This window comes from Coregonus clupeaformis, chromosome 21, assembly GCF_020615455.1.
Source record: "Coregonus clupeaformis isolate EN_2021a chromosome 21, ASM2061545v1, whole genome shotgun sequence".
In the NCBI taxonomy this organism is placed as follows: Eukaryota; Metazoa; Chordata; class Actinopteri; order Salmoniformes; family Salmonidae; genus Coregonus; species Coregonus clupeaformis.
Genome location: NC_059212.1, coordinates 20,059,298 through 20,085,396, shown reverse-complemented (window position 1 = coordinate 20,085,396; position 26,099 = coordinate 20,059,298). Strand labels below are relative to the sequence as shown.

Sequence of the window (26,099 nt, the reverse complement as noted above, 5' to 3'; positions counted from 1 at the left end):
TTGTACATTTGCCCACTGACAAAGAAATTATCAGTCTATTATTTTAATGGTAGGTTTATTTGAACAGTGAGAGACAGAATAACAACAAAAAAATCAAGAAAAACGCATGTGAAAAATGTAATAAATTGATTTGCATTTTAATGAGGGAAATAAGTATTTGACCCCCTCTCAATCAGAAAGATTTCTGGCTCCCAGGTGTCTTTTATACAGGTAACGAGCTGTGATTAGGAGCACACTCTTAAAGGGAGTGCTCCTAATCTCAGCTTGTTACCTGTATAAAAGACACCTGTCCACAGAAGCAATCAATCAATCAGATTCCAAACTCTCCACCATGGCCAAGACCAAAGAGCTCTCCAAGGATGTCCGGGACAAGATTGTAGACCTACACAAGGATGGAATGTGCTACAAGACCATCGCCAAGCAGCTTGGTGAGAAGGTGACAATAGTTGGTGCGATTATTCGCAAATGGAAGAAACACAAAATAACTGTCAATCTCCCTCGGCCTGGGGCTCCATGCAAGATCTCACCTCGTGGATCTGCAATGATCATGAGAACAGTGAGGAATCAGCCCAGAACTACACGGGAGGATCTTGTCAATGATCTCAAGGAAGCTGGGACCATAGTCACCAAGAAAACAATTGGTAACACACTACGCCGTGAAGGACTGAAATCCTGCAGCGCCCGCAAGGTCCCCCTGCTCAAGAAAGCACATATACAGACCCGTCAGAAGTTTGCCAATGAACATCTGAATAATTCAGAGGAGAACTGTGTGAAAGTGTTGTGGTCAGATGAGACCAAAATCGAGCTCTTTGGCATCAACTCAACTCGCCGTGTTTGGAGGAGGAGGAATGCTGCCTATGACCCCCAAGAACACCATGCCCACCGTCAAACATGGAGGTGGAAACATTATGCTTTGGGGGTGTTTTTCTGCTAAGGGGACAGGACAACTTCACCGCATCAAAGGGACGATGGATGGGGCCATGTACCGTCAAAAATGGGTCGTGGATGGGTATTCCAGCATGACAATGAACCAAAAAACACAGCCAAGGCCACAAAGGAGTGGCTCAAGAAGAAGCACATTAAGGTCCTGGAGTGGCCTAGCCAGTCTCCAGACCTTAATCCCATAGAAAATCTGTGGAGGGAGCTGAAGGTTTGAATTGCCAAACGTCAGCCTCAAAACCTTAATGACTTGGAGAAGATCTGCAAAGAGGAGTGGGACAAAATCCCTCCTGAGATGTGTGCAAACCTGGTGGCCAACTACAAGAAATGTCTGACCTCTGTGATTGCCAACAAGGGTTTTGCCACCAAGTACTAAGTCATGTTTTGCAGAGGGGTCAAATACATATTTCCCTCATTAAAATGCAAATCTATTTATAACATTTTTGACATGCATTTTTCTGGATTTTGTTGTTGTTATTCTGTCTCTCACTGTTCAAATAAACCTACCATTAAAATTATAGACTGATCATTTCTTTGTCAGTGGGCAAACGTACAAAATCAGCAGGGGATCAAATACTTTTTTCCCTCACTGTATGTAGTTACACACAACGCTACAACCACTCTTGTCTGTAGCCAGTAGACTCACTTTACTCTACTCGCTGAATCTAGGACACTTCAGTAAAGGTAAAAGGCAGGGAATGCCTGTAGACCAAGCTAGCTTTATCCTCTGTCTAGTCAAGTTTCTGTAATGGCTTGTGACAGTGAGAAGCCTGTGCTAGTGTACAACAAGACCTTTGATATTTATGAGGGAGATGTTCTATATACTGTAGCATTACAAGATCTAATATGAACCTATTTTTGTCTAGGCTACATGTGATGCAAACATTTTTTGTATTTATACAAATAAATGTTTAATATAGCCTAGCCATATTGTTAGTTATTAATAATGTTACTACGTTGTCATTTCCTTGAATGGTGGAATGAAGGCACAGTAAAATTCCTCAGTGTATACTCTCCCCTGCTGTGTCACACACATACTGCGTTTGATGTGCTGTCCTATTTGTTTGTTTCCTGTGACACAGGTGGGTGCATGTGCTGTGTGCGCTCGCGGTCCTGGAGGCGCGCTTCGTGAACATCACCCACCGCAATCCTGTAGACCTTAGCTACATCCCCCTGGCCAGGTTCCAACTGGTGAGCTACCATTCCACCACATTCACAGTCAGGACCAAAACATGATCTAGGTTACTTCTATGTGACTTAGATGTGTATCAACTTCCTGTCATTTCAGTTTCATGGTTGAGTCACTTGACACAGTTTCTTTTTTTTTCCAACTGTTGAGAGATACAGAATTCAAGTTTCCTATAGACTTTTACTCTGTCTTGTGAGCTTAGGGCTACTTGTTTTCCTTATTATGAGCATTGTACACTCTGTTCTTTCTGTTCTTTTCCAGTATTCTTCATTAGCCCAGCACCTATGTTTTTAAGGATGTGCATATGACCACAAACTTCACATTGTGCACTCTTCCATTTTTCATACAAAAATTATGCTTCCACCATTTGTTGGTGGGTCAGTCTCTTTCATGGCTTTCACTTCTCACTCTGGTCCAGACCCCTTCTGCATGGTTCCTTTATTTGTCCATGTTGATCTACAGTGAGGAAGTGGAGTCTATGTATTTGAGTCTTAGGTCTTTTCTCAATTGGATTTGCTCAACTCCTGCGTCCTCTCTCGCCTCCTTTTGAAAAAGGTCAAAGGTAATCGAGGAGAGGCGGCGAGGAGAGGGAACTTGATTGAAAATACGCTTGTGTGAAATGACTCTCCTACTCCACTCACGCATCATCAGGCAAATTGTTTTTAAATGTGGTAGATTTCTGTGGAGGACTCTGGTAGGATTCACATGAGTATCCTCAATGAAAGGTGGCTATCGAGGAGGTCACTCTTCCGTTTGCCTACTAACTAATTGACATCTCTTTGACCACTTATCGGTTTCCGGCTCACAGAGGGCGGAGGACAGACTGGGAAGGACAGAAAATGTGGCACCTGGGAGCTTGAAACAGAAAGGGAACATTGTAATTTTCTCAATGCCCTTGTCTCCTTCCACCTCCCCTCTGTTTTTTCCCCACCCTCCTCTCACTCCTCTCTTTCTAATCCTCCACTGCTGCTCCTCTTCTTCCTCACCTTCCCTCCTTATTTTCCTTTCCCTGTTATTTGTCACTACTTCTCCCCTCTCCTCCCTTTTCATCTCTTTTTCAACGCCCGCTGCTCCTTCTCTCACTCCCCCTCTCTCCTCCATCTCCCTCCTCCCTATCCACCATCTTTCTCCCCCGCCCACCCGCAGAAGTGTTTCTACTGTAAGCGGCGGGTGAAGAGGGACGTGGGCTGTTGTGTGCAGTGTTCCCATGGCCGCTGCACCACCGCCTTCCACCCCACCTGCGCCCAGGCCGCTGGCCAGCTCATGCAGCCCGACGACTGGCCGTTCATCGTCCACGTCACCTGCTACAGGCACAAGTCGCTCGTCCTGCCAGAGGTAGCTATTACAGGGGAGGGGTTCATGTAGTGCAAACATGATAATACACTTTTGGGGAAGCATTGCATTACATATTTCTAGAGGGTTATATAAGAGTTTTCTGCCTCTTTTTTCCTCCCCAAATAGCAAATATTATCACAGCAATGATTCCTACACGTAGGTTTACCTCTGCATATTGAGTTTGTTGCCATTTTCTATTGCCTCCACCATCAAGTGCCTTCAGAAAGGATTCACAGCCCTTGACTTTTTCCACATTTTGTTGTTACAGCCTGAATTTAAAATGGATTCAATTGATAATTTGTCACTGACCTACACACAATACCCAGTTATGTAAAAGTGGAATGATAAAAAAAAAAATTTGAGTCAATAAGTGTTCAACTCCTTTGTTATCAACCCTAAATAAGTTCAGGAGTCAAAATGTCCTTAACAAGTCACATAATAAGTTGCATGGACTACAATTATCAGTAAGGTCCATCAGTCGAGCAGTGAATTTCAAACACTGATTCAACCACAAAGACCAGGGAGGTTTTCCAATGCCTCGCAAAGAAGGGAACCTACTGGTGGATGGGTAAAAACAATAAATAAAGCAGACATTGAATGTCCCTTTGAGCATGGTGAATTTATTAATTACACTGGATGGTGTATCAATACACCCAATCACTATAAAGATACAGGCATTCTTCCTAACTCAGTTGCCGGAGAGGAAGGAAACCACTCAGGGATTTCACCATGAGGCCAATGGTGACTTTCAAACAATTACAGAGTTGAATGGCTGTGATAGGAGAAAACTGAGGATGGGTCAACAACATTGTAGTTACTGCACAATACTAACCTAAATGACGGTGAAAAGAAGGAAGCCAGTACAGAATAAACATTTTCCAAAACATGCAACCTGTTTACTAAAGTAACACAGGAAATAAATTTGTCCTGAATACAAAGCTTTTTGATTGGGGAAAATCCAACACAACACCTCACGGAGTACCACTCTTCATATTTTCAAGCATGGTGGTGGCTGCATCATGTTATGGGTATGCTTGTCATTGGCTAGGACTAGGTTTTTGGGGGGGATAAAAATAAACTGAATATAGCTAAGCACAGGCAAAATGCTAGATGGAAAATCTGGTTCAGTCTGCTTTCCAACAGACACTGGGAGAGAAATTCACATTTCAGCAGGACAATAACCTAAAACACAAGGCCAAATATACACTGGAATTTCTTACCAAGACTACATTGAATATTCCTGAGTGGCCTGGTTACCATTTTGGCTTAAATTGGCTTGAAAATCTATTGCAAGACTTGGAAATGGCTAGCAATCATCAACAACCAACTTGACAGAGCTTGAAGAATTTTAAAAAGAATAATGTGCAAATATTGTACAATCCAGGTGTGCAAAGCTCTTAGAGACTTACCCAGAAAGACACAGCTGTAATCAATGCCAAAAGTGATTCTAACATCCTATGACTCTGGGGCGTGAAGACGTACACTACCGTTCAAAAGTTTGGGGTCACTTAGAAATGTCCTTGTTTTTGAAAGAAAAGCCTTTTCTTTTGTCCATTAAAATAACATCAAATTGATCAGAAATACAGTGTAGACATTGTTAATGTTGTAAATGGCTATTGTAGCTGGAAATGGCTGATTTTGTTATGGAGTATCTACATAGGCGTACAGAGGCCCATTATCAGCAACCATCAGTCCTGTGTTCCAATGGCACGTTGTGTTTGCTAATCCAAGTTTATCCTTTTAAAAGGCTAATTGATCATTAGAAAACCCTTTTGCAATTATGTTAGCACAGCTGAAAACTGTTGTGCTGATTAAAGAAGCAATAAAACTGGCCTTCTTGAGACTAGTTGAGTATCTGGAGCATCAGCAATTGTGGGTTCGATTACAGGCTCAAAATGGCCAGAAACAAAGAACTTTCTTCTGAAACTCGTCAGTCTATTCTTGTTCTGAGAAATGAAGGCTATTTCATGTGAGAAATTGCCAAGAAACTGAAGATCTCGTACAACGCTGTGTACTACTCCCTTCACAGAGCAGCGCAAAGTGGCTCTAACCAGAATAGAAAGAGGAGTGTGAGGCCCCAGTGCACAACCAGTGCACAACTGAGTAAGAGGACAAATACATTAGTGTCTAGTTTGAGAAACAGACGCCTCACAGGTCCTCAACTGGCAGCTTCATGAAATAGTACCCGCAAAACACCAGTCTCAACGTCAACAGTGAAGAGGCGACTCCGGGATGATAAAAATAAAAGATTAAGATGAGCAGTCTGAGATATGGCTGACCTTCTAGGCAGAGTTGCAAAGAAAAAGCCATATGTCAGACTGCCCCATCTTAATCTTTTATTTTTATTGGCCAGTCTGAGATATGGCTTTTTCTTTGCAACTCTGCCTAGAAGGTCAGCATCCCGGAGTCGCCTCTTCACTGTTGACGTTGAGACTGGTGTTTTGCGGGTACTATTTAATGAAGCTGCCATTGGAACACAGGACTGATGGTTGGTGATAATGGGCCTCTGTACGCCTATGTAGATATTCCATAACATTAACAATGTCTACACTGTATTTCTGATCAATTTGATGTTATTTTAATGGGCAAAAAAACAAGGACATTTCTAAGTGACCCCAAACTTTTGAACGGCAGTGTATGTAAATTAAATATTTCTGTATTTCATTTTCAATAAATGTGAAAACATTTCTAAAAACATGTTTTCACTTGGTTATGGGGTATTGTGTGTAGATGGGTGAGGAAAATAATTCCATTTTGAATTCAGGCTGTAACACAACAAAATGTGGAATAAGTCCAGGGGTATGAATACTTTCTGAATACACTGTATGTTGTTTGCACAGCAGACAATACCTGCGTCTTAGTTTTCAGGTTGAAAGCCAGTTTGAAGCCAGATTAGACTAAACAAGTCAAAACACGCTTCCCTAATGAAATACCCATTTAAATGTTGCGCAAAAACAACAACCTCCAAACCAGAGACCATGTGGCCATATAGGAACATGACGTCCCATCCCCCACAGTGAGACCTAGAATGCCTGCATGCAGGTACAGACACTTTGACAAGATGAAAGAATTATGTGACTCTTGGATCCTGTGTTACACACTTATTTTATGTCAGCCACCTAATGTGAAGTGTTGTAACGAGCATTGCGTGAGCGAGTCAGAACAATTTTCAGAGACAATCGGTGGCACACACACACCTGGTCTACAGTTTTTTTTGTGTGGGTTAGCCTGTCATTCATTCTCAGCTCGGGTCGATTTCTAGGGTTTGTTTACAGTCATGTAGCCTAGGCCATCGGTTTAATCATCTATGTCCATTCAGCTGAGTGCTGTAACACAACACTTCAATTCAGTACAACTTTATTTATCCCCTCGGGCCATTACTAAAGATCTGCTGGTTGTCTCTGTGACTTTGGCTGCTCTGATTTAGTCAGTGCAGCGGGCAGCACACTCAACCTTTTCCCCCCCTAAAGTGCTGAAGGCTTTTGTCGAAGCTCAGCCTCAGTGCTTTAATTCGCTAATTGGGTAAGATTTGATTGTTGTAAAAGAAGACACAGGACTGATGTTCAATGACATGCAAATGAATGTTCTCTGAATGTGTTGTCTGCATTTTTTAATACCTTTGTTGAGTTACCTTAAAAAGATGTCTAACGTGAAGAGAGAATTTCACCTCTACTGAAATTACTTTTACCTTCACATGTATTTATTCTTGCCAAATGTCTTAATCTTTAAGTGGAAATAAATGGTGTTATCTTTATGGTCATCTGTTTATGGTGCTATATTGAATGGTGTGATAATTGTAAAAAATATATATGGCTGCAAGATTTTTTTCTAAACAGAGTTCACTGATGGCTTATGCATTTTCTCGTTTTTTTTTTATATTTTAGCTGAATTAACTTTAAAAGCAGAGCTATATATTTTGTAAATAATATAATTTAAATATATGACTCAGTTTTAAAAGGAGAAGCTGTTAGACGTTAACAAAACAGATGCTTTTACGAGGCCACCTTCAAATGTATTTACGCTTGCCAGATGTCATATTTGTTTATTGGAAATATACAATGTGTCTTCTCTTCATGGTCATCCATTTATGGTGCTAGGGAAAGGGGATACCTAGTCAGTTGCACAACTGAATGTGTCTTCTGCATTTAACCCAATCCCTCTGAATCAGAAAGCTGCGGGGGGGTGCTGCCGCCTTAATCCACGTCATCGGCGCCGGGGGAGCAGTTTTTGTTGGGGATTAACAGCCTTGCTATTTGGAGTGGTGTGTGATTATTGTCCTCTTATCTCCTAGCGCAATAAAGCGGTCATGCGAGAGCTGGAGGTGGGCCAGAATGTTATTTGTAAGCACAAAAATGGCCGCTACTACCAGTGTGAAGTGCTGGAGCTGACCATCGCCACTTTCTACGAGGTCGTCTTCGACGACGGCTCCTACAGCGACAACCTCTTCCCAGAGGACATTGAGGTGAGGAAGCATCACCTGTATCATTGGTTGCTTGCATCATAAAATGCTATCTGGAGGTGTTGACAAAGAGCAGAAGACACATTTTTCGTTGTTCGCTGTAACATGGACCGTAAAGTTCAATTGTATTAAATACAAATATAGAGATATACTCTTAACAAGCTGCAATCGCCATGGCAACAAATGCAAAAAAGTTTATACTGTAACTTTACCTTTCTAAATGTCATTGTAGTACAATGAGGAGCCCTAATTTAGCAGTGCCAATAGATCAATCTGTTTTTATCAGTGCAAGCCGTGGGCTACTGTGGTATGGCAGAAACAGTGGTAGTATTGGTCATAGAAATTGACCAATCCTAGAAAGTGGAAACAAATCTATCCAATTGGGCTGTTGGCTATATTGACATGCTTTAATGGTCCAGATGGGTATACTACAAAACAGGATCAATGAGTTAGCCAGCTATCTTGCTGAAATGTACTGAAATATATTTTTGAAATGGGCATGGTCTCATTGACTCAACTAAAACGCGTATCTATGTTTAGCTTTTCTTAACAAACCAGAAAATCAATAGTTATCTGGTTGTTCAGCAAAGTTAGCTAGCTAACTCATTGATCCTGCTTTTTAGTATTACCCCTCTGGTGTATTTAACCATATGACCTATGCGATGAGCCTGTCTATGGTTTGGTTTCAGAACCGGGACTGCGTGAAGCTGGGCCCGCCAACAGTTGGTGACGTAGTGCAGGTGCGCTGGACCGACAACCTGCTTTACGGGGCCAAGTTTGTCGCGTCGCACTCCATCCCTATGTACCAGGTAATAGGGACCACAGTAACTTCTTCGCCCCAACCACGTTGTAGTGGGTTGAGGTTTTATAGGGAAAGCGTGGGTGGGTTTGTGTAATTAGGTTAGCAAGTACAGCTGTTCTAAAACACATCAAACACGGTTGTGGTCCACATTTTTCAAGGTCTATACCAGGGCTCTACAACCCTGTTGCTGTAGAACTACCGTCCTGTAGGTTTTCACTCCAACCCTAATCTAGCGCACCTGATTCTAATAATTAGCTGGTTGATAAGATGAATCAGGTTAGTTACAACTGGGGTTGGAGCAAAAACCTACAGGAGGGTAGCTCTCCAGGAACAGGGTTGGAGAGCCCTGCTCTACTGATTTGCTTATAAATGAAACATTTTGTTTATTCTTGCTACTCTTTTCACGTACTAATTCACATATTTTACATGCACTTCATTCAGCACACATAAAACATTTTTTTTAATTGTTGTGCGATGTCATTGTTTTGTGTGCTGACTCAGATGGAGTTTGAGGACGGATCGTCGCTGTCTGCCAAGAGGGAAGAAGTCTACAGTCTAGATGAGGAACTGCCCAAACGAGTCAAGTCCCGAATGGTGAGACGCGCCTCTTCCTATGTTCCTTTATAGGAACTGATTTATATCAGATTAGGTCATATGAAATGAGATCACATATCAATTTATCAAAGGAATATTGGATTCGGTCCATGTTTATAATACCCATCTATGTAAATGTATTTCTAAAATTCTATTTATGATACGTTGATACTATCTTTAATGGCGCCACCTTAACTCATAGCTAACCGGTCGCTAATGTACTCATGGCCTGTCTCTCACTCCTTCAGTCCAAGGCGTCAGACATGCGCTTCGACGGGATCTTCACAGAGAAGGAGGTCAAGCAGGGCTCCAAGAGACAGCGAGTCATCAACTCCCGTTACAGAGAGGACTACATCGAGCCTCTCATATACAGAGCTATCATGGAATAACCCTCCTCTTTCTCGACTTCCTTATAAACTCACCACACACCCAGAGGGGGGGGGCATCTCTGGGCACCCACAGCCTGGACAGGTGGCTCCAACCCTGGGTACTATTAGGAACAAACTCTCTCTTCCATGTCCCTTGGGCATTTTTGTAAACCACGGCTGGGACTTTAAGGGAGTTTCTGCTCTTTATGAAATCCCCTCTCTTATTTCTGTGAATGGTATCTTCTTCCTCTTTTGCGAACTGCCCATTAAACTGGAACAGCAGATTTATTTTCCCCGTTCGATGATGACCTGCTCAACTCTATGATTTCAGTTCTGCATTATCTCCTGCCGGCTTTGGACAATTTGTTTCTCCTCTGACAACTTGTCGGCATTCTAACCTCTAGCTTTAGCCATCCAAAAGCATTAATTGGACGATGAAAACAATGGTATTTCACAATGCAGGCCATTATTCAATATGATTTTCAATAACATGCTGTTAATTGATTTATTATAATCCCCAAAATATTTTGCTTTATACTCTTTGCAATACATACATTTATGGACTTCATAGGAATGTGCAGGTTTGATTGTGTCTACTGTGACAATAGGAAGATAGAAGTTAGCAGCCCAAGCCTTAAGTTCAAAGGGCAGTGTTTTCTTGTTAGGTTCAGTTTAGCTTTACAACTTTCAAGCTTTGGATTTATTGCATTTAATTTATGTCAGTTGTATGAGTTTGAGAATGCAACTGTTTGTTACCACAGCTCACTGCGCTTACAATCTCAGAAAATCCCTAAGATGTATTTATATTTGTTATGTGGATAGGTTTCTGGACGCACGTTTGTTCTCAATTCTTAAAAGTTATTGGTAGTTTTTTTTTCTAAGCCATCCTATGTTGCATTGGTAGTGTTTATATGTCATAGAGAATGAAAAAGATAGCTTCCCTACATAGTTCCCATTATGGCGTCTTAGATTACACAGGCAACACCATTGAGGCAATCTCCATTTTGAAGTAGTACATTTTCTTCACAATTGGCTGATCCCTCCTGATGACCTGGCTGGACATGACTCCAACAGGGTCACCAGGAGGGATCAGCCAATGAAGTTAGAAGTCCCACCCAGTTGACAACATTAAAATGGTGGAAGCCCTCAATGGCGCTGCCCATGCTAAAATGGCCTTTTGGCCACTAGAGGCCTCTATCATTCTCTATAGTATATGCCAACGTGGGTCAACTTCCTACTTCCTGCAACAACAAAAAAAGCACTTAAGTCCCTCCCTAAAGTACCCATGGCATGTCTATCATTGCTTATGCAGGTGGCCGTTAAGTCCAGGTACATAACTGAGCATGTGCAGGAAAGTTAGTGTTGGTCAATTACAGCCTAGGTGTATACTAGTTGGTTTGTGGTCCTATCACAACCAGTGAGATGACAACCGCAGAAAGTTTTTATAGGAAAAATTGATATTTTCATATCGTTAGAAGAATGTTCTTCCTCCTAATGCGTGGTCGAAGTTCCTTGTTGTTGACATGAATCGTTACCATCTTTGGATAGTATTGTATATGTAGCTAATTTAAAGCTGTAAAGTCGATCTCAGGAGGAGACACACACACACACACCTCCACCGCCCGATTTACGTTTTTGTTTCCATGGCTACTGTTTGAAGCGCTTGGATTTATTTGGTATGTGCACGGGAAGCATCAACTCTGTGCATTACATTTGTAAACATCAACTGTTGCAGTAAAGACCGGACTGAGAGAACGCTAATTTCACGTCTCTTGTTTCTTGTCCCCTTCATACACTAATCTCAAACATCAGTCAATTGAATAATATGTGTTAGGCCCAAATCTATGGATTTCACATGACTGGGAATACAGATATACAGCTGTTGGTCACAGATACCTTTAAAAAAAAAGTAGGAGCGTGGATTCGAAAACCAGTCGGTATCTGGTGTGACCATCATTTGCCTCATGCAGCGCGACAAATCTCCTTTGCATAGAGTTGATTAGGCTGTTGATTGTGGACTGTGGAATGTTATCCCACTCCTCTTCAATGGATGTGCGAAGTTGCTGGATATTGGCGGGAACTGGAACACGCTGTCATACACGTCGATCCAGAGCATCCCAAACGTGCTCAATGGGTGACATGTCTGGTGAGTATGCAGGCCATGGAAGAACTGGGACATTTTCATCTTCCAGGAATTGTGCACAGATCCTTGTGACATGGGGCCGTGCATTATCATGCTGAAACATGAGGTGATGGCGGCGGTGAGTGGCACAAAAATGGGCCTCATGATCTCGTCACGCTATCTCGTGTGCATTCAAATTGCCATCGATAAAGTGCAATTGTGTTCGTTGTCCACAGCTTATGCGGGCCCATACCATAACCCCACCGCCACCATAGGGCACTCTGTTCACAACGTTGATTTCAGCAAACCGCTCGCCCACACGACGGCATACACGTGGTATGCGGTTGTGAGGCCGGTTGGACGTACTGCCAAATTCTATAAAACGACGTTGGAGACGGCTTATGGTAGAGAAATTAACATTCAATTCTGACCAACAGCTCTGGTGGACATTCCTGCAGTCAGCGTGCCAATTGCACGCTCCCTCAAAACTTGAGACATCTGTGGCATTGAGACACGTGGTGCCGACGATTATACCACGCTCAAAGTCGCTTAGGTCACTCATTTTGCCCATTCTAACGTTCAAACGAACAGTAACTGAATGCCTCTGCCTTCTTTATATAGCAAGCCAAGTGACTCACTGTCTGTAGGAGAGATAGGGGGGGTAGTGTACCTAATAAACTGTCCGGTGAGTGTATGTCAGAAGATGATATGTTTCATGTGTGTCTGACTTGTTCCCTTTTATAGCAATTCAGGAAGTTGCATCAGTCTTTTTTTGTTTTGTGACTTCTTATGAGTTCATGAACGTAGTTGCAAGAATAATGAAAACCTCAAGCCACAGTTGTGCAATTTCACAGTGCCAAACAAAATTCCTCTGGTCTGGTTTTCTTGGCCATCTTCACACAAATACTTGGTGGGATATAGACGGGTTGCAACAAAACCGAGGTGTGCGCAACTATGGGGCAAAACACACTGGGTTGGCTTAGATTGTTGACATGTAAACTATATTTAGTCTCCAAATGTTTAGTGAAAACATGAACGCATTTGCACAATGAGCACTTGCCTTTCAAATACATTGTTACAGTTGTTGGTGAGCTAGCTAGTGCATTTTTGTCATTAGCATTGACATGAAATCAGTCAAAACACCACAAGTCATGGTGTCAAGAACAAGATAAAATTATGCCAAACGAGCCACCTATGATTCCCCACATGGCAGCTCCTTGTAATTGTTGCTAGCTATCTGACCGTTCAGAATCATAATGCACGGCTTCCGGCCCCATCAACGCGGGTGTGTTATGGGTGGGGACCATTGGGTATATGGGTTAATAATTTCACTGAGGTTGTCGGAGGAGAAGACTAGTTTTAGTCATGTAGTTTGGATCGAAGGTACCATTGGGATGGGTGACATTGGTTTCAATGATGGATCAAGAAAATCAATAGTCAAGAGATTTTTCAGGACAATGGGAAGCTTACATATTTTGCACATAGAAAATCTACAGTAGTTGTCTTGACTACCATAACAGAATAGTTAGTAGATGGATAAGGACAATCATTAACACAAAGTACTGTACATGGAGACAGCATGTCCACTATACTGAAAGGCAATAAGCTGTAACAATTGAGTTACAATCTGAATTTATAGACCAGATATAGATATATTATTTAATTTTTTTACTCTAGCCCTAGGTTCAGTATGGACGGGGCAAGACCTAGATCTACACATCAGATAATTTGTATCATAAAGGATTGTATCATTGTACGAGACGAGTGTTCCTCCAAAGATGGTTTGCCTTGTGTATGGCTGCTCACCCCGGCCCGGGGCTAAATAGACAGAGAAGCTGCCAACAGAATTACCAAGCCCTGCCAATTAGGTTGCATGAGATAATTGCAAGAGAAAGTAATAAGAATAGAAGCCAAAGCTGTGGCCAAGCTGTGGACTCGATCATTACCACTCCATCTCTTCCCTCCATGTCATTCACTCCGGGGTCACGGGCAGCGATGTCATTCCGATGCCACCGTCATTCAGTCACTCAGAGATGGCCACTTCAGCCTTGCAGGACAGAATTTGGCTAATAACTACCTTGAAAATGTTTTCATAAGCAAAATAATTTTAAACATGAGTTTTAAGGATTATGCATGGGGGGGGGGGACCGAGATTTCATAGTTGCTAGTGTTATTACAAGGATTGTGTTTGGCTATGTTAATATGGCGTATCAGCACGGTTACTACTATTAGAAAATAAAGTTATTCAGAATAATGTTTTTTCCCTCTCATTGAAGATGAGAGTTATCTGGTTCTTCTCCATGTCGGAAATCAAGGTCAAAGTCTCAGAACATTGTGTTCTTTGAACAGGAAATTTAGGGTGCTATTTTCTGCGATGTTTCTTGTCTTCTTCGATGAGCAGTTTACTTTAGCTTTCTAGGCGTGTCAGCTACTGTACTGTATGTATGAGGCCACTGTGCCAGTGAAATTATCTTTGGGCAGCCATTGACTACTCTGTGGGTATGTAAAGGATTACTCAAACTCTGTGCAAGTGAGTGACATACAAACTTCTACAGAGCTACTTCACTGGAATCGTTTTGTAATTGGTTTATTAAGTGGGTCATTATTCTACAAGCAGGGGCTGCGATATGTAATAATCATTCATTATATATTGTACATTGTGTTGGGGGGAAAAATTGTCCTTGAGGGTGACAAAATATATGCCATAGAATAAAACTTTATTGTCCATCCAGGATGGACATTTTTCTTTGGCATCACCTTACATTAAAAGGATCACGTACACATACTGTACATTCTCACATCACACACATTTAAAACTGTCAGTCCATCATACTGCATACACTAAAAACATAAAGGACATTGATACATTCACTCTCAACTGACCGCTGCCCCAACTTACATTGTCCTGGGTCGACCTCTGAATGTTTCCCAGGTAGTGTGTGTTCTACTCAGTTCTTGTTCTATCCTAGTAGTCATGCCATGGTCCCATGCACCACACTTCCTGAGCTCACCACACTAGGCCATTGTACTCTGCCTCCCCAAGCCTGATTCAGCTCCTCTCTACCACTGAAGCAGACCTGGCATGATGCAGCTACTGCAGCTCCAATTACCATCCACACCTTGATTCCTCACCTCTCTTTCCCTCCCTCTTTCCCTCTCTTCCAGGCCACTGTCAAGAAAAACAAGCACTGAAAGCCCAGGAAAGCAAACCTTTCATGCGATGTACAGGCACTGTATAAATGGCCTCAAAACCCCAGAGAGAGTTCTGTCAGGTTTCTGTCCCTGTAGGGCAGCGAGAGACCTGCTGTGAGGACTATGTTCAGATGGCAGGCAGGTGGCTGGTTCATCGACTCTGCTCAGTAGACTGACAGGGAGCCACCTGCAGCCACACGACTGGCTAATGAGCATCGCCGCTGGTCTGCGGGCCCTCACTCCTCACCCCTCCCCCGGCCTTGGCGGAGGATCATATCAACATCTGCTGAAGGATGGGCAGAAATGCCAGGCCTTGAACTGAGCAGCTTTGTTTGCGTTTTCCATGTGTCTCTGCCAGATGAAGAAATGTGTGTGGTTATTACTTTAAGAAGGATTTAGTTTAGTAAAATCACCTGTGTCTGAGAATTCAAAAATGAGAGGCAAACCACAATATATCCACATGAAAATACTTTTCAAAGTAAATTATGTTTGAATTGTATTATTATGTTGCCGTTTCAATTGATATCAAAACCCCCAAAGCTGTTGGATGACTTACAGTGCCTTGCAAAAGTATTCATCCCCCTTGGCGTTTTTCCTATTTTGTTGCATTACCACCTGTAATTTAAATTGATTTTATTTGGATTTCATGTCATGGACATACACAAAATAGTCCAAATTGGTGAAGTGAAATGAAAAAAATAACTTGTTTCAAAAAATTCTAAAAAATAAATAACGGAAAAGTGGCACGTGCATATTTATTCACCCCCTTTGCTATGAAGCCCCTAAATAAGATCTGGTGCAACCAATTACCTTCAGAAGTCACATAATTAGTTAAATAAAGTCCACCTGTGCACAATCTAAGTGTCACATGATCTCAGTATATATACACCTGTTCTGAAAGGCCCCAGAGTCTGCAACACCACTAAGCAAGGGGCACCACCAAGCACCATGAAGACCAAGGAGCTCTCCAAACAGGTCAGGGGCAAAGTTGTGGAGAAGTACTGATCAGGGTTGGGTTATAAAAAAAAATATCAGAAACGTTGAACATCCCACGGAGCACCATTAAATTCATTATTAAAAAATGGAAAGAATATGGCACCACAACAAACCTGCCAAGAGAGGGCTTCCCACCAAAACTCACAGACCAGGCAAGGAGGGCATTAATCAGAGAGGCAACAAAGAGACCAAAGATAACCCTGAAGGAACTGCAAAGCTCCACAGCGGAGATTAGAGTATCTGTCCATAGGACCACTTTAAGCCGTACACTCCACAGAGCTGGGCTTTGCGGAAGAGTGGCCAGAAAAAAGCCATTGCTTAAAGAAAAAAATAAGTAAACACGTTTGGTGTTCGCCAAAAGGCATGTGGGAGACTCCCCAAACATATGGAAGGTTGGCATGTTGTGAAAATCAAATACTACAAATCCCCAAAAAATCCATTTTAATTCCAGGTTGTAAGGCAACAAAATAGGAAAAATGCCAAGGGGGGTGAATACTTTCACAAGCCACTGTATGTTGTATTTCTTGTGCAAAATTAGTAATGACTTGGGCCTACTTAATACACTTTACATTTTAATACAATACATTTTAATTTAGGCATTATCCCAAAATAGGCGTCATATTACATTGGAAAGCGTTTTATTAAATATTGTTGAAACTAGGAAATTAAGTAACATTAACCCATTGATCAGCTTCCATACTCATTTGTGTAGACTACCCAAATAACGTTGAATAATTGAATAATTGAAAGTAACTCCTCTACTTTTCTTACACAAGCTGTATGTGAAAGTAAATTCAGAGTGAGGTTGGGTTTATGTTGGCTACATTGACATCTGATTTGCCCAACAAAGGACACCATCATTCCAATGTGTAGAGAGGTATACTATCATACATAGATGGTTGATTGGAACTTTGGAAATTTAGAAGTAGTTACCATTAGCCATATAAATAGGATGCCAAATTCATGATATTAATAATAAACTTTACCTTTGGATATTGGATATTTGGATATATATGGTATTAATATTATCCTTAATTCCTATTTTTTCTACTTATGCTCTATTTTCTCTCCTTCCACTTACCCTCTCTCTTTTTGTCTCTTTCTCTCTGTCTCACTCTCACTCTCACTCTTTCTCCTGTTCCCAGAGCTCTCCTTTATCTCAGAGGGGTATTAGTTGCTTGGGGGGCCTTGTGCCAATCACATGGTGGTCAGGTGGTAGAGCTCAGGTTACCTCATGCCTTTTAACAACTGATTTAGGATCAGCCCGAACCTACCTTTAACTATATTCAGCTACACAACAAAAGCAGCCATGGAACAGTGGTTAAAGGTTTTAAGTAACCAGGCATGGTGATAGTGTGAGGCTGTAGACTCATACTTAAGCCTGTTTTCTGTGTCTCCTTTGTCTTGTTCTTTGGCATTAGAGCAATGGGACTGACTGAGGATAAGGTGGGTCTCTCCATCCATGAGGCAATCCATACAGTATTGCTGTCCACTGTAGATTACTGACCCAAGACAACGTGGCTCAAGCAGATATGCTGTTTATTACAATATTAGTAATGGTGGTGGTTTGCTGCAACCACAGGAGACGTGGTGAATTGGTCAGATCACTGGTAACATTGTCTCCTCAAAGTTAGAATAAAACGGAGTTGAAGAACAAGAGAAGAAGGAGAAACGACAAATTAAAACCTGGAGTGTTTTTTTTTTTTTTTTTTGCTTTCATGATTTGACTCGGTTTTGGTTAGGATTTGCAAACTCGAAGAATTTCTCCATTATAAGGCTTGTTAATGATTTGTAATTGAGTTACCAGTGGTCATTTTATTAGGAGGAACTTACTACTACATGGCTTGGTCACATCCTGACTAGTGACTGCCCAATGTACACTCCCTTGTGATATCAATTTCTCAACTGTCACACTTTGGCACTGAATACTGGCCAATACTCCTGCAGTTTAATCATTACCCTTTTCCACAAAATTACCTGGGGAGGACTTTTGTACTGAAACGTCTTTATGAAACATGTAAATCAAATTTACATCAGTCATCCATCTCTTGTTAAATCTATCTTGGGCTTTTGCTCATGCACATTTAGACTGCTGCCATAGCAACCACTGTCGATCAGCCAATGGGATGAGAGGGTGTGTGGGCTGAGTGGACCAGTGTTATGGGGAGATTATCCTTCTGGCCACAGGTGAATTTAAGGTCAGGTCTTTTAGCCTCTGTGAGTAACTCAATTAGTTTATCATTTCAGGTTGGTGGACTATGGATGCTTTAGCTGAAATTCAATGAAACCTGTTTTAGGACCCTGTACTGAGGGAAAGTATGTTTATAATGTTTTAACAAGGATTTACGTTTGAAGTAAATCAATGTTAATTGGATGAAATTAACAAAACAAAAGTTAATCCAAAAGTGTATTTTCTCAGTGCAGTTACACAATCATTTGAGTTTCAGTTTGAGTGTGATGAAATCCCAATGACACATTTCACAGAGGACGGCCGCCTCAATTTCCTTTTTGTCCACAGGCAAAAGTACAAAGAACACTGTATAAAAGGGTTGATTTACCACTAGCAAATAAATTGGATACGGAATGGGTCTTTTTTGTTTCATCTCCTTGAGGAGGCTTCATATAAAAGAGCACTCTTTCTTTTCAAGTGGATCGAGTTTGGCTGTGGCTAAGTTCAGTGACCTTCACCCTGCAAAGTGATGCATTTGGGATAGTTCGAAAATTACATATTTCTTTCCTCACCCTGTAAGTGTAGCACATGGGGATGCGTGAAACTTACTCCTCACCCTGAAGTGTCGCCACTTGCAAAGGTAACTGAACGAAATGACTATCGCCCCATAGCACTCACTTCTGTCATCATGAAGTGCTTTGAGAGACTAGTCAAGGATCATATCACCTCCACCTTACGGGCCGCCCCCAGGTGGTGAAGGTAGGAAACAACATCTCCACTTCGCTGATCCTCAACACTGGGGCCCCACAAGGGTGTGTGCTCAGCCCCCTCCTGTTCCCTGTTCACCCATGACTGCGTAGCCATGCACGCCTCTAACTCAATCATCAAGTTTGCAGACAACACAACAGTAGTAGGCTTGATTACCAACAACGATGAGACAGCGTACAGGGAGGAGGTGAGGGCTCTGGGAGTGTGGTGTCAGGAAAATAACCTCTCACTCAACATCAACAAAACAAAGGAGATGATCGTGGACTTGAGGAAACAGCAGAGGGTGAACCCCCCTAGCCACATCGACGGGACAGCAGTGGAAAAGGTGGAAAGTTCCTCTGCGTACATATCACTGACAAACGGAAATGGTCCACCCACACAGATAGTGTGGTGAAGAAGGCGCAACAGCGTGTCCTGTCACCTAAAACCCTCACAAACCTTTACAAATGTACAATTGAGAGCATCCTGTCTGGCTGTATCACCGCCTGGTACGGCAACTGCACCGCCCACAACCGCAGGGCTCTCCAGAGGGTGGTGCGGTCTGCACAACGCATCACCGGGGGCAAACTACCTGCCCTCCAGGACACCTACAGCACCCGATGTCACAGGAAGGCCAAAAAGATAATCATGGACAACTACCACCCGAGCCACTGCCTGTTCACCCTGTTATCATCCAGAAGTACAGGTGCATCAAAGCTGGGACCGAGAGACTGAAAACAGCTTCTATCTCAAGGCTATCAGACTGTTAAACAGCCATCACTAGCACAGAGGCGCTGCTGCCTACATACAAACTTGAAAATCACTGGCCACTTTAATAAATTGAACACTAGTCACTTTAATAATGCCATTTTAATAATGTTTACATTATATATATACTATATTCTATACTATCGTAATAATGTTTCCATATCTTGCATTACCCATCTCATATGAATATACTGTATTCTATACTATCTATTGCATCTTAGCCTATGCCGCTTTGACAATGACATTGCTCATCCATATATCTATATTTATATATTCTTATTTCATTCCTTTACTTAGATTTGTGTGTATTAGATATTAGTTGTGGAACTGTTCAATATTACTTGCTAGATATTACTGCACTGTCAGAACTAGAAGCACAACCATTTCGCTACACTCACAATAACATCTGCTAACCATATGTATGTGACCAATACATTTGATTAGATTTTGATTTGATTTTGAATTGGTAGCTTTTCATGTGGCGCTGACTGTTAAGACGCTTCAGGAGGGCGGTCACTTGTGCTGGCAACGCGGTCCTGGAAATGAGCCGAATCAGGAGGAAGCAGTACTCGCTAAACAAGCAGAGTGACATCCTTTTCAGTAATGCCGTGACCCGGATCTACAGTTGTGCTCAGCTCAACACTGGGGTCACTGTTAAGTAAGTTTGAGGGCGTTCAAACAGGCAGCCCAATTTGGATATTTTCTCCACTAATTGGTCTTTTGACCAATCACATCAGATCTTTTCACATCAGATCTTTTTCATAGCTGATCTGATTGGTCAAAAGACCAATTAGTGAAAAATACCCATCAGAATTGGGCTGTCTGTCTAATTGCAGCCTAAGTGATTATTTAATAACAAATGTGGTATCCGGTGCTCTATGGAAGATGCAGGTGTGTCTGACATGTCTCTGTTCATTAAAATAAATGAGACATCGTGTGCTTCAGTATGAATACTCTAGTTACTCCAATGTTTGGAAGCATGCAGGTTGACTGATGATTTCCTGTTTTACCAAGGATGAGTTTTAAAAAATCACAGTGAAAGTGGCATTAAGAGGCTGCATTTACACAGGGAGCGTAATCTTTTGCCAATAGCTGGTCTTTCAACCAATCAGATCTTTGCCAATAATTGAGTTGTAATTGAATTGGCTGTGTAAATGCAGCCAGATAAAGCAGGGTTTCCCAAACTCAGTCCTGTCCCCCCTGGGTGCACATTTAGTTTTTTGCCCTAGCACTACACAGCTGATTCAAATAACCAACTCATCATCAAGCTTTGATTATTGGAATCCACTGTGTTGTGCTAGGGCAAAAAACAAAACGTGCACCCAGGACCGAGTTTGGGAAAACCTGATATAGAGGATATGATTTCGGGGCACTCCCCAGCACCAAGCTGTCATCAAGCAGTATGCCAGACTCATCTCACACTTTTTTTTATATAGATCAAGACTCTCAGATGCCCATCTGGCTGTGTGACACAATATCCACCTTTAGAGAATAATCTCATTGAAACAGACATCAATGTCCTGCTAACAGTATAGCTTCCTCCACTGTCCATGTCCCCATACCAAACTCAAACCACTGATGTTCTGCTCGCCAACACACAGGACCGCCCCCCTCCTTGACAACGTACCAACCGTTTGAGCTATCGGAAAATATCTAATTCGATAGCTCCATTGCCGACATTTCAAGCTAGCTGTGGAGTGAGCTTACGGTGCATTCTTAACTCTGTTACATATTTATAATTTGAAAGAGAACTGGACAATAAGATCCTGGAATAAGGTTACCAGGGTCCTGTTATTATTTAACCAGTAGAGTGCTGGACAGGGCCACTTTGTCATGAATGTCTTTACTTGACTTTGTAATAGCTAACCCATTGGGCTCAAACTGGTTGAATCATCGTTGTTTCAACGTAATTTGTCAATGTATTGTGACGATGAATCTACGTAGAAAATACATTCGATTTGAAAAAAGTCGTCAACCATCAAAACTGTTGTTTTGAGGGTGAAATTTCAACCACAGGATTATGTCATCATGGTAACCAAATTTCCACAAAGACAAACCTTGTATAAAATATGTTGAATTTGTACCTTTAAAACAACATCAGATTTTCTACCTTATACAGCATTCACTATCTACTAGAGACTTGATCTATCTACCACTATCCATTTGGTCTCCCATCCAGGGTTTTAACCAAGCCTAGTGCTGCTTAGCTTTAATATTTGTCACTGACTACTACCAATGTTCTATCGTAATAATGATTATTGAGAGATCTCCTAATGACTAAATAGATTCACTGTTGCTATTAAAGTCATTCCATAGGGTAGATTTACCAGAGCAAATTAAATTTAAGCATACTTTATAAGTCATACACTGTTTCATCAATGATGCTATTTAGGCCTATAGTATTTGCAAAGTCATCAACAGCTATTGTTTCAATTCAACCCTAAAAACACACAATACATATAGGCCTAGGGTTTCAAGCTTTGGTTGATTTCAAATGTAATCTTCAAGTGAATAATTAATATGTTGGATTCACGTCTCCATCTCAACCAAAAATCTAAGTTAAAGAATAGAACTAAATCAAATCAAACTTTATTTAAAGTGCATTTAAAGTTTGATTTGATTTGATTTAGTCCTATTCTATATTTTTTATTTTGGGTTGAGATGGAGACGTGAATCCAACATGTCAATTATTAATTTGTAGACAAACTGGAATTAAAGCCAGAAGATGGAACTATCCAAGCAGAAGATAAATCTCCTTCAATTGTTGAAATTTGGTTCCACTTGATAACCAAGCACAATTCAATATCACTGTTGGAATACAATAAATAGCCTATTAACTTGTTGACAAGTAAACAAATTATATGATGGATTCATGTCTCTAACTCAACCAAAAATAAAAGTTAAAGAATGGGATTAAGCTATCTGGAACTATCCAAGCAGCAAATCTCCTTTAATGTTGATATTTGGTTGAGTTGTCAACCAAACACAATTCAATATTACTTTTATAATACAGTAAATAGCCTAAAGTTAAGGCTATCTTACAAACTGTAACATTCAACCTTAAAATGAGTAACACATCCATGGCCACATTTTGAGGTTACTATAACTATACATTTCTTCTTATGTAATCATATAAAGCATTCATGCATAGATCATCACAGGTCTGTGGAGATATTCAGAATTGCTGTAATAATCTGCTCAGAATCTCGAATGGCATTGATCACATGCACCATGTACCTTTAACGTTGAAATCACATTTTTGCATCTACCTATCAATTTTGAGATTTGTTGGTATTTTGGCCCATGAATATAAGTATTTTCAAAAGGTTTACATACAAATATTTAAAATATGATGAAAATGTATATTTTCTTTAGTTTATCATACTACCACCATCAACATTTTAATGAAATGTAACCACATAACCAATTGACATACAGTGGGGAAAAAAAGTATTTAGTTAGCCTCCAATTGTGCAAGTTCTCCCACTTAAAAAGATGAGAGAGGCCTGTAATTTTCATCATAGGTACACGTCAACTATGACAGACAAAATGAGGAAAAAAAATCCAGAAAATCACATTGTAGGATTTTTAATGAATTTATTTGCAAATTATGGTGGAAAATAAGTATTTGGTCACCTACAAAGAAGCAAGATTTCTGGCTCTCACAGACCTGTAACTTCTTCTTTAAGAGGCTCCTCTGTCCTCCACTCGTTACCTGTATTAATGGCACCTGTTTGAACTTGTTATCAGTATAAAAGACACCTGTCCACAACCTCAAACAGTCACACTCCAAACTCCACTATGGCCAAGAACAAAGAGCTGTCAAAGGACACCATAAACTAAATTGTAGACCTGCACCAGGCTGGGAAGACTGAATCTGCAATAGTTAAGCAGCTTGGTTTGAAGAAATCAACTGTGGGAGCAATTATTTGGAAATGGAAGACATACAAGACCACTGATAATCTCCCTCGATCTGGGGCTCCATGCAAGATCTCACCCCGTGGGGTCAAAATGATCACAAGAACGGTGAGCAAAAATCCCAGAACCACACGGGGGGACCTAGTGAATGACCTGCAGAGAGCTGGGACCAAAGTAACAAAGCCTACTATCAGTAACACACTACGCCGCCAGGGACTCAAATCCTGCAGTGCCAGACGTGTCCCCCTGCTTAAACCAGTACATGTCCAGGCCCGTCTGAAGTTTGCTAGAGTGCATTTGGATGATCCAGAAGAGGATTGGGAGAATGTCATATGGTCAGATGAAACCAAAATATAACTTTTTGGTAAAAACTCAACTCGTCGTGTTTGGAGGACAAAGAATGCTGAGTTGCATCCAAAGAACACCATACCTACTGTGAAGCATGGGGGTGGAAACATCATGCTTTGGGGCTGTTTTTCTGCAAAGGGACCAGGACGACTGATCCGTGTAAAGGAAAGAATGAATGGGGCCATGTATCGTGAGATTTTGAGTGAAAACCTCCTTCCATCAGCAAAGTCATTGAAGATGAAACGTGGCTGGGTCTTTCAGCATGACAATGATCCCAAACACACCGCCCAGGCAACGAAGGAGTGGCTTCGTAAGAAGCATTTCAAGGTCCTGGAGTGGCCTAGCCAGTCTCCAGATCTCAACCCCATAGAAAATCTTTGGAGGGAGTTGAAAGTCCGTGTTGCCCAGCGACAGCCCCAAAACATAACTGCTCTAGAGGAGATCTGCATGGAGGAATGGGCCAAAATACCAGCCACAGTGTGTGAAGACCTTGTGAAGACTTACAGAAAACGTTTGACCTGTGTCATTGCCAACAAAGGGTATATAACAAAGTATTGAGAAACTTTTGTTATTGACCAAATACTTATTTTCCACCATAATTTGCAAATAAATTCATTAAAAATCCTACAATGTGATTTTCTGGAAAAAAAATTCTCAATTTGTCTGTCATAGTTGACGTGTACCTATGATGAAAATTACAGGCCTCTCTCATCTTGTTAAGTGGGAGAACTTGCAGAATTGGTGGCTGACTAAATACTTTTTTCCCCCACTGTACATCAATAATTTAAAAGCTCACTACATTAAATTACACATAATCTAAAAGCCTATTTCATAGAGAGTGTTACAAATTGGACTATATTACAATGTCCCTATTATTACAGGCCAGTCTCAAAATAAAGCCTAAAGGATCATTGAGAGTGAACAAATACATTGAAGGCCACTGATGATGGTCTCCCAAGATCATGTGATGAAGAGTAGAGTCAAGGGAGCATGAAGCCTACAGGCCAGTTGTGGCATGAGTCATGAGTGTTGCCAGAGCATACATTCCAAAGCAGAGTTTCAATGCTTGCCTATGGTCTAGGTCTCTTATGCCTTTTGAAGAGATAGAACTTTGTCCATGTGGGACTTTCAATGATGTTATGGGAAACTAATTGCAAACAAACTTCAATTTCAAGTAATTGCACTGCTCAGCAAACATGTCATGTTCAATGGATGGAGATGGATCTTTGTAATGGATGATTCTGTTGCTGAGGTAACTGAGCAGTAGCAAAGGGCAATATCTGCCTGCCACCAGCGAATACTTCCATGAGGGCAGTTCTGATATATGGACATGATGTTGGACATTTGAGTGCCTGTGTGTTCTGGTATAAATACTTCATCCTCCCACTAATCTGGCTGACCCTGATGGAAAACAGTGGCTGCCCGGATTGTGTTTCCTGGTTTATTCGATATTAATAGATCAGTGTGCGATATAACTATACATCAAGGCAGAATGGATGCCTTTTTCATCCTAGCCCTGATCCCAATATAGGATGGGGCCTATGAATGTCACGTACAAGACTTGGCTGCTCAGAAGAAAAGAGAAATAAGTGCATTCTGAGCAGGTGAGGGTATAGATCTGCTGAGCTCCAACAATCTATGTCAGCAGCAACATTTGGGCAAATAGCCTACGATGTGGCTTCTACCGAGAGTGTACAGCCCAGCCCCAGAAGTGACTCTTCTTCTCAACTATATGCAACAATTTGCTATGTGTTGTCTTAGGAATTCAACATTCTGTGTTGGTCTTGCCAACCCCCATTGTCACACCTCTGAGAAGCAGTGGTTACATCATATAGGTCTGATATCGGATTGGAGGTTAACTTTACAGTAATACTGTTGGTCAACAACTCAGGTTTTGAATCCAAACAACTCAGATGCTTATAAAAGGGTCTAAGATTATTTGTATTTCTCTTATTTGTTCCTGACCTGCTGTGGTGAGATACTTTTGGGTCATGGCCTTTTAGGCTATGGTCTCTCTCTCTCTCTCTCTCGCTCTGACCATGCTTAGAGTAATGCATTGTAATGCTTGTTAATGCGTTGTAACTTAAGCTTAATGCCTTGTATGTGAAACTATTTGTTATATAAATTAATTAAATGCACTAGTATTTAGAAT

The 26,099-nt window shown here is 41.3% G+C and overlaps 1 protein-coding gene across 1 annotated transcript in view; it reads left to right on the top strand.

Moving 5' to 3' along the window:
- The window catches only part of LOC121535041 (lysine-specific demethylase 4A), a 28,213-nt gene extending 17,465 nt beyond the window's left edge, over nt 1-10,748 (top strand). Inside the window, exons 17-22 of the mRNA XM_041841723.2 lie at nt 2,022-2,130; nt 3,275-3,463; nt 7,755-7,925; nt 8,612-8,731; nt 9,226-9,318; nt 9,567-10,748. Coding sequence (XP_041697657.2) covers nt 2,022-2,130; nt 3,275-3,463; nt 7,755-7,925; nt 8,612-8,731; nt 9,226-9,318; nt 9,567-9,707 — 823 coding nt within the window. The 3' untranslated portion in view covers nt 9,708-10,748. The remainder of the gene's footprint in view (nt 1-2,021; nt 2,131-3,274; nt 3,464-7,754; nt 7,926-8,611; nt 8,732-9,225; nt 9,319-9,566) is intronic.
- The last annotated feature ends 15,351 nt before the right edge of the window (nt 10,749-26,099 follow it).